The 14,569-nt window shown below is 42.2% G+C and overlaps 1 protein-coding gene across 2 annotated transcripts in view; it reads right to left on the bottom strand.

Moving 5' to 3' along the window:
• myo18ab (myosin XVIIIA b) overlaps nucleotides 1-14,569 on the bottom strand; it is a 63,548-nt gene that overhangs the window by 16,964 nt on the left and 32,015 nt on the right. For both annotated transcript variants that reach the window (XM_079733614.1, XM_079733615.1), the window contains exons 22-33: nucleotides 11,077-11,220; nucleotides 10,670-10,759; nucleotides 10,442-10,561; nucleotides 9,796-9,907; nucleotides 8,651-8,778; nucleotides 7,331-7,485; nucleotides 5,833-5,956; nucleotides 5,301-5,501; nucleotides 4,910-5,020; nucleotides 4,118-4,222; nucleotides 3,620-3,766; nucleotides 3,399-3,512 (exon numbers count right to left, since the gene is read on the bottom strand). In XM_079733614.1, coding sequence (XP_079589740.1) covers nucleotides 3,399-3,512; nucleotides 3,620-3,766; nucleotides 4,118-4,222; nucleotides 4,910-5,020; nucleotides 5,301-5,501; nucleotides 5,833-5,956; nucleotides 7,331-7,485; nucleotides 8,651-8,778; nucleotides 9,796-9,907; nucleotides 10,442-10,561; nucleotides 10,670-10,759; nucleotides 11,077-11,220 — 1,551 coding nt within the window. The remainder of the gene's footprint in view (nucleotides 1-3,398; nucleotides 3,513-3,619; nucleotides 3,767-4,117; nucleotides 4,223-4,909; nucleotides 5,021-5,300; nucleotides 5,502-5,832; nucleotides 5,957-7,330; nucleotides 7,486-8,650; nucleotides 8,779-9,795; nucleotides 9,908-10,441; nucleotides 10,562-10,669; nucleotides 10,760-11,076; nucleotides 11,221-14,569) is intronic.

The raw sequence follows: 14,569 nt of genomic DNA, 5'->3' as shown, positions 1-14,569 counted from the left end.
GTTTAGTTCTGCCGAAATTTACATGACTCAGTGTTCCTGAAGTTGTAGAAGAAAACTCTATTCCATGTGTGAATTAGGCCATATTATTTGGCCATAAACTGAGCCAATTGAAGTTTGAAATTAATGTGGTCATGCATCTGTCTCAGCGGAGACTGTAAACGCGCTGTCAAAATATCAACTCATCAATGCGCTCATGGCTCTTAAAGGGGATGGGAGATGGCACTCTTATTGGTTTAAGGCATGTTACGCCCAAAACACACCTACGGGTATTCAGACCAACCCATTTTAGATTTGCGTCGGACGCAAGAGTCATTTATCCGCCGGTATAATAGCAACAGAGCCAGAGATCCGCCCACAAAGCCACTGGCGTTTGCACTTCTCACTTGCGTTTTAGAGCATTAAAATTGGGGCCTAGGAGTGGATAACAAAAGCGTAAAAAAATAGGACAAATGAAAACAATAGTGTGTGACATAACACACAGCCTTGCTTTGCCACCAGACTTTTAGGAAAAATGATAACAATAGTGTGGCTTGCTTTGCAACCACACTAATTTCCACTGTTTTCCTCTGGCCTTCACCCGTTAATAATTTTGTATAAAGAGGGAGCAGGCACTCTATACTCAGCCATTGCATGTGCATGGCTGTTTACCCTTTGTATATGAGGTGGTCAACAAAAGGTCTCGATGCAAATCTAGTAAACCAACGTTGGGATCCACTGCACTACACAATTCCAGAGTTTTGCGTCCCAGAAGAATATTTGATTGTATAAATTTGGTTGCATGGTCGGAGATGGGCAACAAGACCCGATAATGCATCCCCATCTTCCCCATCCAGTATGGATCCATAGTCATGTTTAAATTTACTTTATAGCGCTTGTTCTGTAAGCGGTACACAGAGGTGTTTGTCACACTAGCTAATGAGAATTCAACATCAGTATGTCATTTGTCTCAGTACTATGCCTTGTTAATACCGATAACATGTCTAGAAAGGGCCACCATAGACTGTTTGGATTCAGAGTGTGGAGGAGCAGCTTTTCGATATTTAAACAATATCACCAGGACCTGGTTGATGCGTAGGCTGTACTTACAACAATTGTGTCCAGTTGATGATTATTTTCCATGTTTAAAATGACAAGTACAAGTAGCTACCCCTTGCTACCTTGTTACCTAGCGTTAAAGTCTGTGTACTCTTGCCATGTACCACAGACATTTGACTGTAAATGTGCGATGGACAAAATAATTTTGGGCATAAAATATAATAATAAATAAATAAAATTACATTATTATGATACCTTTTTAAATGGGACATATCATACCACCAGGTGTGAGTGTGATTAGCCATTATGCACATTTTCAAACCTGCTTGTAATGGCTAATCACACTCACACCTGGTGGTATGATATGTCCCCTTTAACATCTATTACCCCATCTTTATAATAACACCTGAAAACTATGGTGAAATGGAACCCTTTGTTAAAATCTCATAAAAAATGACTACACATTTAGGTGAGGAAGAGCAATACATAATACCCATCTACAAACGCTGTACCACCAAAATTAGAAAATCATAAAGATATTATAAAGCCCAAGGCTTTACATTAGGCTAACCCTCACCCCTGTTAGACAACACACTGCAACCCCCATCAGCTTCACTCATTTAGAAGTTCAGTGTGTTTAGTTAGGCATCTCCTGAGAGGGAGCCGTCTTTGTAATGCTTGCTCTAATCATGCGCTCTGCTAATCACCAGACCCGTAAGGGTCCTTTAAGGTCCACGCTATAATCACACTTTCCTATTAGCATCTAAACCCTGCCAGCTAATGCCTTGTAGCAGCCATTCACCGGTGGATGAACTGTTAATCCTATTTCAGTAATGATGGCGCAAATGAGGATGTGAGAGAGAAAGATAGAGATATAAGGCGAGAGATTTCAAGAGGTTTCAAAACGATGGTGTAGTTGTTCGATCACAAATAATGACTGATGGACCCGTAAAACCATTAGTAAATTGGCAAACAGAATGATCAAAAGTGAGAACGGGATATGGTAATAATGACCCAATAATTTTCTTGATGAGATTCTAATCAAGTGAGTGTTAAAAAGGGTTAGTATAATGTGAAACAAACCTCCTCCTCAGGAAAGAGATTATGGTAGTTTTAAACATATTAATAGCTGATCTAATTGATAAAAATATATTGTTGGGAGCTTTGTATTGTGTTCACTGACAAAACAATGTATAATCCAGGAACTATAAATGCCCCACAAACACAGGCATGCACACACACTATCTGAATATTAAATATGCTTGCAATTACACACTTGGAAGTGTGTCACTTAAAATCAAACTAGGTAGTATAATAGCAGTTGTATGAAGAGGTACCTAATTATGCCAACAAATGCTCTAGCAGTATCTGAAAAGATAGCATTGCTTCCTGCTTCATTGTTTCTGAAAAAAACAGGAGTTATTATTCCTGGTTCATTCCAGGACTAAGAATAATCATAGTCAAATGTACTTTGAGTAACTATTTATGTTTGAGTGAAAAAGTCAAAGGACAGAAAAACTTTGCACCCATCTGTATTCCAATTGCTTATTTTTGACTATCAAGTACATTATACAATATTCATTATATTCAGCTTGCTGATAATTAACTTGACAAAGTCACAACCTGAAATGTCACATTCAAATAAAGTGATGCCAAAAAATAATGCCAGAAGCAAAAGAGCACCATAATAGCCAAGAAAATGGGCATAAAAAAGAAGAGCAGGCCAGGAAAGACACAACAAAGGAGGAACATGTAGTTCTAACAGGATAGGGTGAATGAATCAATTTGATATATAATGGAGGGTATGGAGATGCCCTCTGACCAATTCCCCAGGACTATTGGAGACATTCAGATCTACTGCCTTCCTAACCACAGATGGTACAGCCTTGAAACACCACTCAAGCCACTCCCTCCCACACAGTTCCCATTTCTAATGTAGGTGCCAAACATACTCAACAAGTATCCAATCTAAATCCCATGAGCAAGCAAACTTCAATCTTTTAGGAAGAAGGCTTTCCTCAAAGGAGAATATGTTTTGCTCTGCCCCCAACCGGATATGGCAAGAGAGCTAGAGTGTCACTCTGATTGGATGAAGATTTTTGAATACCATAAGGCTGCAGCCATGTTTTACAATACTTTACAGCCTAGCCTAGGCCAGAATGATATTCATTCTGAAACACAAACGTGAATATCAGGATGGTCTCACGAGGTGTAATGTCGGGCGAGAAAGAAATAGGGCCATACTGGCCATCACCATCAAACCTGTCACCATCGATTATCGTATATTGTGGCATCTCAACAGCATATCGCCAACCTTTATGTTCAACACTTAGTGAGGATAGAAAAGGAAAAGGCCGACATACCGCCTGCTTAGCTTTGGAGATGTCCTCCATCTGGACATGCAGGTCCTCGATCTCCACCTCCATGGCCTTGCGGGCCTTGACTGCTGCTGCACAAGTGAACTCAGACTCTTCCAGCTGTAAAAGAGAAATGCCTGAATATGAATATTTGCCTGTGAATGAATTAACTAGTTGACGTGATGGATCTCCTCTACGATTTCTAGTATAGCGGAGGGGGTCAGTACCTGGTTCTTGAGCTGGGCGATCTCCCTCTTGCTGGGCGCGTTGTTCTTCATGTGGTCCAACATGATCTGGGCGTCCGCTAGCAGGGCCTTGGTCCTCTTCAGGTCCTTCCTGAGCCTCTTCTCCGTCTCAATGTCCACGTGGCTGACCTAGTATATGAGTGAGTTGGGGTGGTACATATTAATACCAGAATGTGGAAGCAATTCCCACCCCGGTTGTCGCACACTTTTCTTCAACACACCATGTATTCAAGAACACCTTGGCTGTTATCAAACAACAAGTGAGTGAGTGAGAGTGTGAGTGTGATAAGTTATACATTGCTGAATTTTGCTGGGTCCCATTTTTTCCCAGATACAAATGGTTGCTGGAGCCCAAACTATTAAATAGGCAACTTTTTTCAAATAATCAAAATAATGGCTTTTACACCCTTTTAGCCGGAGGAACCTGAAAATCAGCACGTGAAGCCAGAGCGTTGAATGCAAACGTGTATGTTGGTTTACCTCCTCCTTTGCTGAACACAGCTTGGCCTCCAACTCCCTCCTCTCCTTCAGAACCTTCTGCTTGTCATCGTATTCTTCCTCAAGCTGGACCTCCATCTGCCTTAGCTGAGCACAATACCACACATACACTTACAGCATATTGCCTCACAATAGACAACACCGGATGACTCAGAGTCTGCATTCACTACTAAGAGGAAGCCCTCCATTAACACAAGTAATGACATGAAATCAATCCATACATTACTCCATAAGAAAACGGTAAAAAAATACCCATGGCCATTAAATACCAATAAAGTCAAGAGGACCAAGATCAATGCTGCATTGTTATAGCAATGGCATACACATAGCACACGACTAAATGTGATGAAATGTATAGCTATATAAATAACATATCAGATTAACAAGTAACTATGGCAACCTGGTATCGATTCGACCCCCCGGCCCCACCTTCATCTATTCATGTCTATTATATTTGTGTGCACATTATTTTAATCTAAAGTGACTTGATAACAGTTGAGCGTTTGTTTACCTATGTTCCGTGTTTGTGTCTCACCTAACTTTTTCAAGTTAGTAATACACATACATATACATTTGCTAATAAATCTTTTTTGTGAGCAAATACTTATCTGGGATTGTGTATATAATAACAATTACATTATATATTTACTTGGGCCCTTTAAGAGAGCTTTATCACCAAAACACAAATACACAAATAATAATCTTCCATATAAATATGGTGAAAATGTTCAACTTCAAGTGGCTGACCATTTAAATGCATGTCCACGTCCTTACCTTCTTGCTGGAGGACTGTCTGATCTCCTCCACTTCGTCCTCTTTGCTCTCCATATCCTTTGAGTGTGTTTGGCGTAGCCGCTCCATCTCCATCTCCAACCGCAGTTTAGCCTGAACGCCACAAAAAGATGACATCTTTAATTTCATTCAGTAAACTATCTTAGGACATTGAATTCAAGGTGAGATAACTTTATGAGCCTGGAGACTGTAAAGCCAAAAGCACACGGCTGTGTCGGGGAAAACGAGAAATAATGCATTTCGGATTTTCGCCCTCAAAATAGACCCCCCCCCCCGCCCCGAAAATGGTCCGCCGTGCCCTTCTTATATTGTCATTAGGGAAGCAGAGAGTTTTATTGCAGGATGTCAGGGGGGAAACTAGGTGGCGTCGTACCTTTTCCAGCATCTGAATGGTTCCTGCTTGTTCGTCCAGCTCCTCCTCCTGGTCTTTGGCCTTGGCCTCGATGTCCCGCAGCTGCTTGCGCACCTTGGAGAGGGAGGCCTCGTCCTTGGACTCCTGGGAGCTGAGGTCCTGCAGCTCGGCGTCCAGCTGCTCGTGCTTCAGATGCACAGCAGTCAACTCCAGCTCCTTGTCCTTTGGATTGTGTTACACATTAGGGAAGTCGGAGGCAAAGCAGGGAAGGAGTACGTCGCAATTACGTTGCTGTAAATAAGATGCTCACAAATGAAGTATGAACAAAAGTAAAGACATTCTCAGGCTTAAAGGTTCCGGTGGTAATGCGTAATCCGGAGTAGATCTCAACGTGTAATTTGACCACAATAAGCAATTTCACTTTTGAATTAAAACATGGAATACATAAATACAGAGCATAGAGAGAGCTTACAATATACAGGGTGTGTTACAATATACAAGTGTGTTACGATTAAGTGATTATGATAATGCACAAGTAAATCAGTCAGTTTACCTCAAGCTGCTGTCTGAGTCCCAAGACCTCTCCGGCCAGAACATCTCTCTCTCTGCCCAGCTTCTCCCTCAGGCTCCTCTCTCTCTGCACCTCCTCTTGAGAAACACTTTGTTCGCTATCAAACCTGGAGGAACCCACAAGGGAGAGGGGGGTAGTTGTTAGCATAAAGTCAGTCAGAATGCCAGTGGTGCAGCTAATCAAGACATGCGGCAAGCTACTGAGCTATTACTGGACAGTTGCTTTGACGCAAAAACAGGCTTATATGTGGCTGTAAAGCACGTTGTGTTACACCCTAAGACAGTAGGTGTTCCGTGCGTGTGGATTTCCATAAGACAGGCGCAGGTGTCAGTCATTCACGCACACGTTGACATGCGTTTGTTATTCCGATTTTGGGGTCTTAAAGGTGACATATTATACCACCAGGTGTAAGTGTGATTAGCTGTTACAAGCCGTTTTGAAAATCGGCCTCTTCTTACATCACAAGTGGGCGTGTCCACCTAGATTTGTGCTGGATAGATCAGTCCACCAGCCTACCCAGTGGACTGTAGCAAACATTGCTCCTCTATCAGTCATATATCTAGGTGGACACGCCCACTTGTGATGTCAGAAAGGAAAGGGCTGTGATTAGGACCAATAAAACACCACATAAGATTTGAAGCTTTGGAAGTTTATTAACAACACTACATGGTTAGTAGTCATCATATAAGATCGATCGGGTATCGAATTGCATTGCGTATCCAACATCCCAGCGGAGAACTTCGATGGCTCGAGGGGCTTCTGTAGTTACGGAGTTGGATTACGGAGTCCGAGAAGTATACTTTGGCCTACTTTTATAAGTTGTAACTGACTAACTACTTGAGCTACTTTTTGGGAGAAGTAACTAGTAACTGTAACTAACTACTTTTTTTAAGTAACTTGCCCAACACTGCTACTTACCATGTAAATAGTGTTGTAAATAAACTCCCAAACCTTTTCAATTTTTATTTGGTGTTTTATTTGTAAGGTGCAAAGTAAACAGGTGCAAGGAAAACTGATTCCGGAAATGATGTTGTTAGAGGACCAATTACAACCCTTGCCTTCTCCGTTGCGACTACGGATAGTTAAAAAATATTGGATGCGCACGTCTCCGACGACGGAGAGGGCTCTCCGTGTCTACGTATAGCACTTTACGGAGTAGTAAAAATCTGCCTTTAGGCTGACCAATGAAAGGCCTTATCGCTATCACGCTCATATGGGTGGACTTAAAATGCTATTCTTCGTGAGGATCTTTCCATCACTGCCAATCACCTGCTATATCTACTAAATATAATTTCCTATTTACTGAAGCATATAGCACAGGCCTCATGTTAATAGGATATTACGCATCATATTTTTTTCCATCTTCGGGTAGCTCTCTTTTTTTGTCAAACATGTGTTTGCATCCCTGACCTTTAAGGCTCCCCATACATTAGTCTGTCTGTCTATCTGTCTGTGCGCATGCATGCATGTTTGTACTGACTTCCTCTGCTTCTTCTCCAGGTCGTGGTTGCGGCTCTGCTGTCCTTCCAGGTGCAGCTTGGTGTCCTGCAGCTCTGCCGTCAGCCGCTGGAGCTTCTTCTTCATCTGCTGACCGATGCGCTGGGACTCCTCGTTATCTGCCTGCAGGTCACTGATCTGGAGATCAGTCATCCAAAGAGGTCATGATTAATTATAGTGCAATTATAACTTTCCAAAAGTCCAGTTTTTATTTAGTCTCGACTGGATTACTTTAACTCCCTGTACTTTGGCATTAGTCTTCCATGTCGGGCTTACAACTATTCTAAAAAAGAATAGATGCATTGTTGTTGTTGTGACTGAAATAGGTTACTCCTCCAGCAAATAGTGGCTGGCCTGGGTAGGCGGAATTCCCCCAAATCCGACAAGTTTTACAATATGACCGCCCGCCTGCCCGGAATGTCCCAACATCAAAACTGAAACTGACATTTATAACAACAACATCTTAATAGCAGTTAATGTAGTTTGAATGTATACATTTGTTTAAGTTAGAAAGATATTGGATATACACACTCCGGATTACAGCGATCTGAAGTGGGAAGGTAAAGATGCAATCAACAATATGAGTCCCGAGTGTCTAGCATTGTATATCAGGCGAAGAGATGGCGTTTCCGAAAAAAGCTGTACGGAGTCGTCAGGTCTTCGGATCTAGACCTTTTGGTTGTTCCCCGGTCTAGATTTAAGCTCAAAGGAGATTGTGCATTTGAAGTTCCAGCCCCTAGAATATGGATCACCTTCGGCCAAGTCCTCTCTACCAAAACTTTTAAATCCAGGGTAAAAACAAACATATATCCCCTAGCGTTTGAATCCTCCTGACTGCTTAACAGGTGTGTGTGTGTGTGTGTGTGTGTGTGTGTGTGTGTGTGTGTGTGTGTGTGTGTGTGTGTGTTAACATGTTATTACCCTGTTCTGACTCTTTATTTAATTGTACCCTGATAGGTTTTATTTTAATGTGAGCACACTGTTTGACCTCTTTGCACTGTAAACCACTTTGGTTGATATTTTTAAATGTGCTCTACACTAAACTTGATTTGATGGTGTTGTCGAGTTTATGTGCGGGAACTGTGTTTTAAGATGCCGCCTTTTTGGGATTTTGCCATGGAAAGAGGAGCAGCTATGTTTGCTCCCCTGTGAGATGGGTGGTGTGTGTGTGTGTGTGTGTGTGTGTGTGTGTGTGTGTGTGTGTGTGTGTGTGTGTGTGTGTGTGTGTGTGTGTGTGTGTGTGTGTGTGTGTGTGTGTGTGTGTGTGTGTGTGTGTGTGTGTGTGTGCGCGTGCCCGCCTCACCCTCCTCTCCAGCTGCCTCTTGTTCTGCTGCTCCACCTCCAACTTGTCATCAAACTCCTGCTGCAGCCGCTTCTTGGTGAACTCAATCTCCCGGATGGCCCGCTCGTACTTCAGCCTCCACTCTCCTCCTGCAGGGCGAGATACATGTGATTTGAATTTTTTTAAATAACTTTACGAGGCTCCGATGTTTGAAATATCCCCCACCATGCATCATTGCACAGGATCCAAAGTCTGTATACTCATCAACACACAGCACAGCTTGACAATAGACCACCAGGTGGTTTACTTTTCAGATTGGTATAGTTCCATTATCAACTGCTTCTGGCTGGGTAGTCTATATGGAGGGTAACTTTGTTTTTATAGACAAACTACAATCTTGTTTTGTTGTTTCTGGCACATGTTTTGCATATGTGGCCATTCAGTTAATTGGAAATCTTTGAAAAGTAATTTTAAGTGTATTCCCCTCACATGAAAAGGTGCTAGGCTATTGTAACTCTACAAGTCAAGAGTTTTCCAACCGAGCAAACTCCCCTACTTGATGCACAATGATGAATTTGCATCAATTTACTAATTTGAATTAAAACCCTCCTCGGGTAAGACAAGCAAACGCCAATTTACGGAAATTCCATTGCATCTCTTAAAACATTTTATTTTTGCATTTGTATGCTTTATTCATGACAGATACAGTGAGAGTTAGAAAGACAGGTATGGGAGAGAGAGGAGGACATGCAGCAAATGAGCGCTGGCAGGAATTAACCGGGGTCACTAAATGTAATTTGATGCAAAGCTTTATATGCAAAATAAAAGTTTGCTTCTTAATGTAAACAAATTATACAAATCAAAATAACAAACAAAACTACACTTCAACTTTAACCTATAGAGAATATCTATCATGCGTTTTAGATAACATTTTGGATAAATTGATCACTATGAAATACACATGGTTACAAAATGTGCTTTCTTCCAATCAGTGGTGTGGTTCTGCAGGTGAGATGACTAAGAGCAATATCAGGTCTGATTGGTTCCCGAAACCTTCCTATGCATCAATATTGGCAACACACTTTGATAATGTACTGAATGTGCTTTTTGGACATTTTTGATCATCTTTCTGCATATGTGCAAATGTTGGCATTTGTGGTTCAAACCTGTGTCATCATCGTCCATCTCTCCGTTGAGTTCGGAGGCCCTGATGAGGCGGGCTTCCATCACTTCCATCTCCATCGACTCCATCTGTTTGTTTACGCTGTCAAACTTGGACTGGCGACAGAAAGAGAGAAAATGGGTTGACTGTGAGAACATCTCATTAACTACAAAATATACAAGAGCCAGCCCTATAGATGTTCAGCACACACTCTGGTGTTAAATTATCCAGATATAAAATCGTTCTGCTTTCTGCGTGTGCGCGTTATAAATGCAACCACCATGACATGACAAATTATATTGGCCTACTTCACATGACAATGACAGCGAAGAATCAATATATTGATGATCTAATGTTGATTTTAAACTACAAAGAAGTAAAAAATGTCATAATGACCTGGTTGAGTGCTGACTAAGACAGGAGACTCTCATTGAAAATAACAACGTATGTTTAACATTAATGTTTTTAAGGCCACCGGCAATCTTGACAATAAGGAATCTATCTGTGCTGAAACCAATCTCAGATCAAAAGTGTAAATTGGAGGTTCAACTCCATTGAACCTCCAATTTAAGCTATTTCAGTGACATTACTTATTCTAGCAAGAACAGTATGTCTGTCTGTGTCTGTGTGTGTGTGTGTGGTCTACGTACCTGCAGTTCCTTCATGTCCTTCTCCAGACGTAGTCTGTCAGAGGTCTCCGTCTCCAGCATCTGTGAGGCAGACTCGCCTGTGTTCCGCTCATCAGCGACTTCTGATGATAGCTCTGTGATCTGATTCAGAAATACACACACAAGAGTTAACACACAGTTTTGCTACCTTGCGAAATAGTTTGGAAGCCCCGGGTTGACGTGTGCGTGTGGTGTGCGTGTGTGTCGTACCCGGCTCTCGAGCCGGTCACTGTTGAGTCTCAGCTCGCTCCGCTCCTTCTCCCCCTTCTCCAACCTCTGCTTCAGCTGCTGGATCTCCTCCTGGACGGATAACCATTTTGCACATGAAGTTACTCTTCAATAGCAAAATCCGTAGACCTTAAAGATACTTAAGGCAGGATCAAAAGTTTAACAAAGGGAGTAGACGTGTTGATTTCTGTTTTGTTGACACATTTGTCTCAAGTCCCGCCTGCAAGACACTAATTGGCTCAGTGAAATTTCCTGCTGATTTGAGTGAAACCAAGCAACCGAAACCAGAACAAAATATTATTATAAAGGGATTGGTGATTCAGGGGCTGAAACCAGGCATACAGTTTGTTAATAATTAACGCATCGATCATCATTAATGCAGCACTTACGTCCTTGCCGCGGATCTGCTCCTCAGTGAGCTGCACCTCTATGAGAGGCCTGACGGTGGTGAAGAGCTTCCACCATGGCCAGCCCTTCACACCACGGTTCTTCTTAATGTTCTTCTGGATGCAGCGGATGGCCAGGTTTTGAATCTGGAAGGAACATAAAAAAACATTGTTGCTGATGAAAATGGGGGGTGGGGGCAATTGTATGAGGGTATACTTTTATGTTCCTTAAAATGCTGTGTTGATACAGCAAGTGATTGAGTAAATATGTCTGTCAAAAATTCAATTCTCCTCATTGTCAACCAGGTGGGGAGTTTGCTGGGTTAGCATTTACTTTCCGTGAACATCTTCCATTGGCTTGCAGAGTTTGATTTACCTAGCTATTGTTCCTGTGAGAGGAATACACTTCAAATTGTAGTTTAGTCGATAATTTGGTACTTTTTCAGCGCAGACTATCTGTCTATTACGGCTCTGACAGGTTACCCCCCATGTAGTACTCAGCCAGAAGCTGATAATATGACACAAGCGGCGCATCACAGGTAGCCTTAATCACAGGACCGAAAATATTGCCAAATTATCTGTTTGTTTCAAACTACAACCTTGTGTTTTCACTGGCACTTGTATTGAATAGGAGAAATAAAAAAACACATTGGAAAACTCAGCAAACTCCTCTTCTAGATGCACTATGCTATATTTTGAATCAAACGACTATTCCATTAACAGATATCATGGCGTATTCCTTGAGGCTATTTAGCAGACTCCCGACATAGGTTAACGCAAGGGCGTAGATTTGCGTGGGGACGCAAATCTACGCCCACCAATGTCAAATGACGACTGAAATGCCCCCACCAATATTCAGGTTGAAACTAAAAAAAAGCGCCTCATGCGGTACACAAAGGGTTAAATTCCCACTTCGGTACCGCCTCCCAACATACACCTTCCTTTTTACACTGCCAAAACGGTTCGGTCGCAGCTCCTCGTAAGGAAAGTTCCTCTGCGTCTTTCTCGTATATCGCATCATCTCTCCCCGTCTACGTTTAATGCGCCTGCATCACCTTCTCTCCCGTGATGGTCAGCAGCTCGCGGTTTTCACTGTCTTATCTGGTTATCACTGGTTATCACTTGCTTGCTTCATCCTATGTAATCCAGATAACCCAACAGACACACACGCACGCACCAGGTCACTATTCAGCGCATGGATTTGAGGAAAATAGTGAAATGGCAATTATAAGATCAAAAATAGTAGGCTTTACAATAGTATTGTGTAGACTTCAATAGAATGAACACATGCCCTTCTCCAGCTAGAACTACTCATGTTGATATCGCTGCGTTGTCTCTGTCTAGACAACGCAGCGACACCTCTACCCAAGCCCCCCCCCCCCCAATCGCAGTTACATCAAAATGAAACCGCCAATGTGTGTAGGGTCCGGGAGGGTAAATTGGGGTGCTAGCTCAGGCCGGCAATTTACCTCGGCCAGTGTAAACGCGCGGACCATGCCGGGAAAAAGGAGCGCATAAGACATAGGCATATTTGGCAGTGTAAAAACGTCTTTTGAGACAGATCTGTTTTATAATTTAATAGGTGGACGGAATCTTTGTCTTTGCTTACCAAGCAGATGTGTACAATTGGAATAGTGCTATACTAAATGTTTTACTGCATATGCATCAGCCGATAATGCATCAAACAAAGTTAAAGTCAGGCTTGCATCATACGTTATTTTATTTATTGTGTGTGTGTGTGTGTGTGTGTGTGTGTGTGTGTGTGTGTGTGTGTGTGTGTGTGTGTGTGTGTGTGTGTGTGTGTGTGTGTGTGTGTGTGTGTGTGTGTGTGTGTGGGGGGGGGGGGGGGTTGGTGTCAAAGCTCAGACCAAACCTACGCCCTTGGGTTAACGTGCCAAAGGGCCCTGACAGTATCCATGCTGTCCCTTAAAGCCGGTAAAAGCTATTCTGGCTGATCATGTTTGGGCTGGTTTGAGGTCGTGGGTGAATTCAATCAGCAAGAATATAGGTCAAAAAGGTGCCCTAAACCATATACATCGAGCCCTGAAGAATTGCCCATGTCAACAGTCACCCTAGTGATGGTTCACTAGGTAAAGTGCACCTTAATAAATTCACCATCCAAGTTGTTTTCATCTTGTATGTATCTCCCTCATCAAAGACAAATAAATGCATTCTGTGGTTCAGATGCTTGTCCCATGGCTTTCCACATGAGTGCTCTATGAGTGGGTTGTGTGACCACTCACATCATTGGGGTTGTCTGCTATAGATCATGCCACTATTTCAAAGAAAGATTCAAATAGAATGAAGTGGGTCTCATACAAGTCGAGAAGCCCAGCGTTGCAGATTGGAAATGGCAGGGCTGTAGCAAATTGATTTTTTGGTCTCGATTATGGCTGGTGCAAGATATTGTTTTGTTGAGAGCTGGGGGCACACCGACTGCAGCTGATGTGGCAGTGTGAGAACCTTCTTCGAAAACAGTGTTGATGTTTTTATACAGTCTGTGTGCCTTATTGTGAGCAAGACCCTTTTCAAAAGTGATAGACAACAGAAATGTACGTTATTAAGGGTGCACACCGTAACATTTTTGATGAAACATTTTTTGATATACATGATATATGGAATTGCCAGATTTAGATTGCAAGAAATGGTTTTGGGAGGAGGATGAACCTGATGTACATGGGGACCCATTTCGGAAAGCCTTGAAATGTTTATTTTTCAGAACCAGAGCTTTAAATGAGTAACATTTTTGATATACCGATGGATGAACCTGGTGTACATTGGGGACCCATATCGGAAAGCCTTGAAAATGTTTATTTTTTCAGAACAATAGATTTAAATGAGAAACATTTTTGATCTACATGATATATGGAGTTGCCTGAATAAGATTGCACGAAATGGTTTTGGTATTATAAAAAATCGTTGCGTCTAGGAGTAATGACTACAACCGTGATGCGCTTGAAAGGGGTGGCCGCTGAGATAGGCGGTGCATGGGCTGTGAATACCTTGTTTGACTGCATGCAGTCCTGGTAACCTTATATTTCCCTTGTTACTTCGTTTTACAGGTTGAAACATCTAAGAAAATGCTTACCCTTTTTAATAACATCGTATTTCTCAAGGTTGCTCTCAGTAGATTGTGCAGGTGTTATGAACCCACCATAAATGTGTGGTTTGTTGCCGTGGATATAACAGTAAAGGTTAGATTATTCCTGCTCTGCCTTAAAGGTTGTATCAGCAATTCTAGGCCAAAACATAAATGATCACATTCATCTGATCTTTCCCCCGATCCGCTGGTACTACCAACCACTCAAAGCCAAAATAAATAGTATTCCAACCAATCACCGACAAGGGGTGGGTGTTGTGGGGTTTTGCGCTGCGTTCATGATAGTTTTTACTGGATGCACGAAACACGGAAGGGAGGGGCGAGCTGGCTCTGTTTGTTTGGGATCTCGCTTCAATTACCAACAGAAGTGACGTCACCCAACATCGCTGATACAAC

The sequence above is a fragment of the Pollachius pollachius genome (assembly GCF_949987615.1).
Source record: "Pollachius pollachius genome assembly, chromosome: 3".
In the NCBI taxonomy this organism is placed as follows: Eukaryota; Metazoa; Chordata; class Actinopteri; order Gadiformes; family Gadidae; genus Pollachius; species Pollachius pollachius.
The sequence above is the reverse complement of the archived record's forward strand: the minus strand, read 5'-3'. Positions and strand labels throughout refer to the sequence as shown.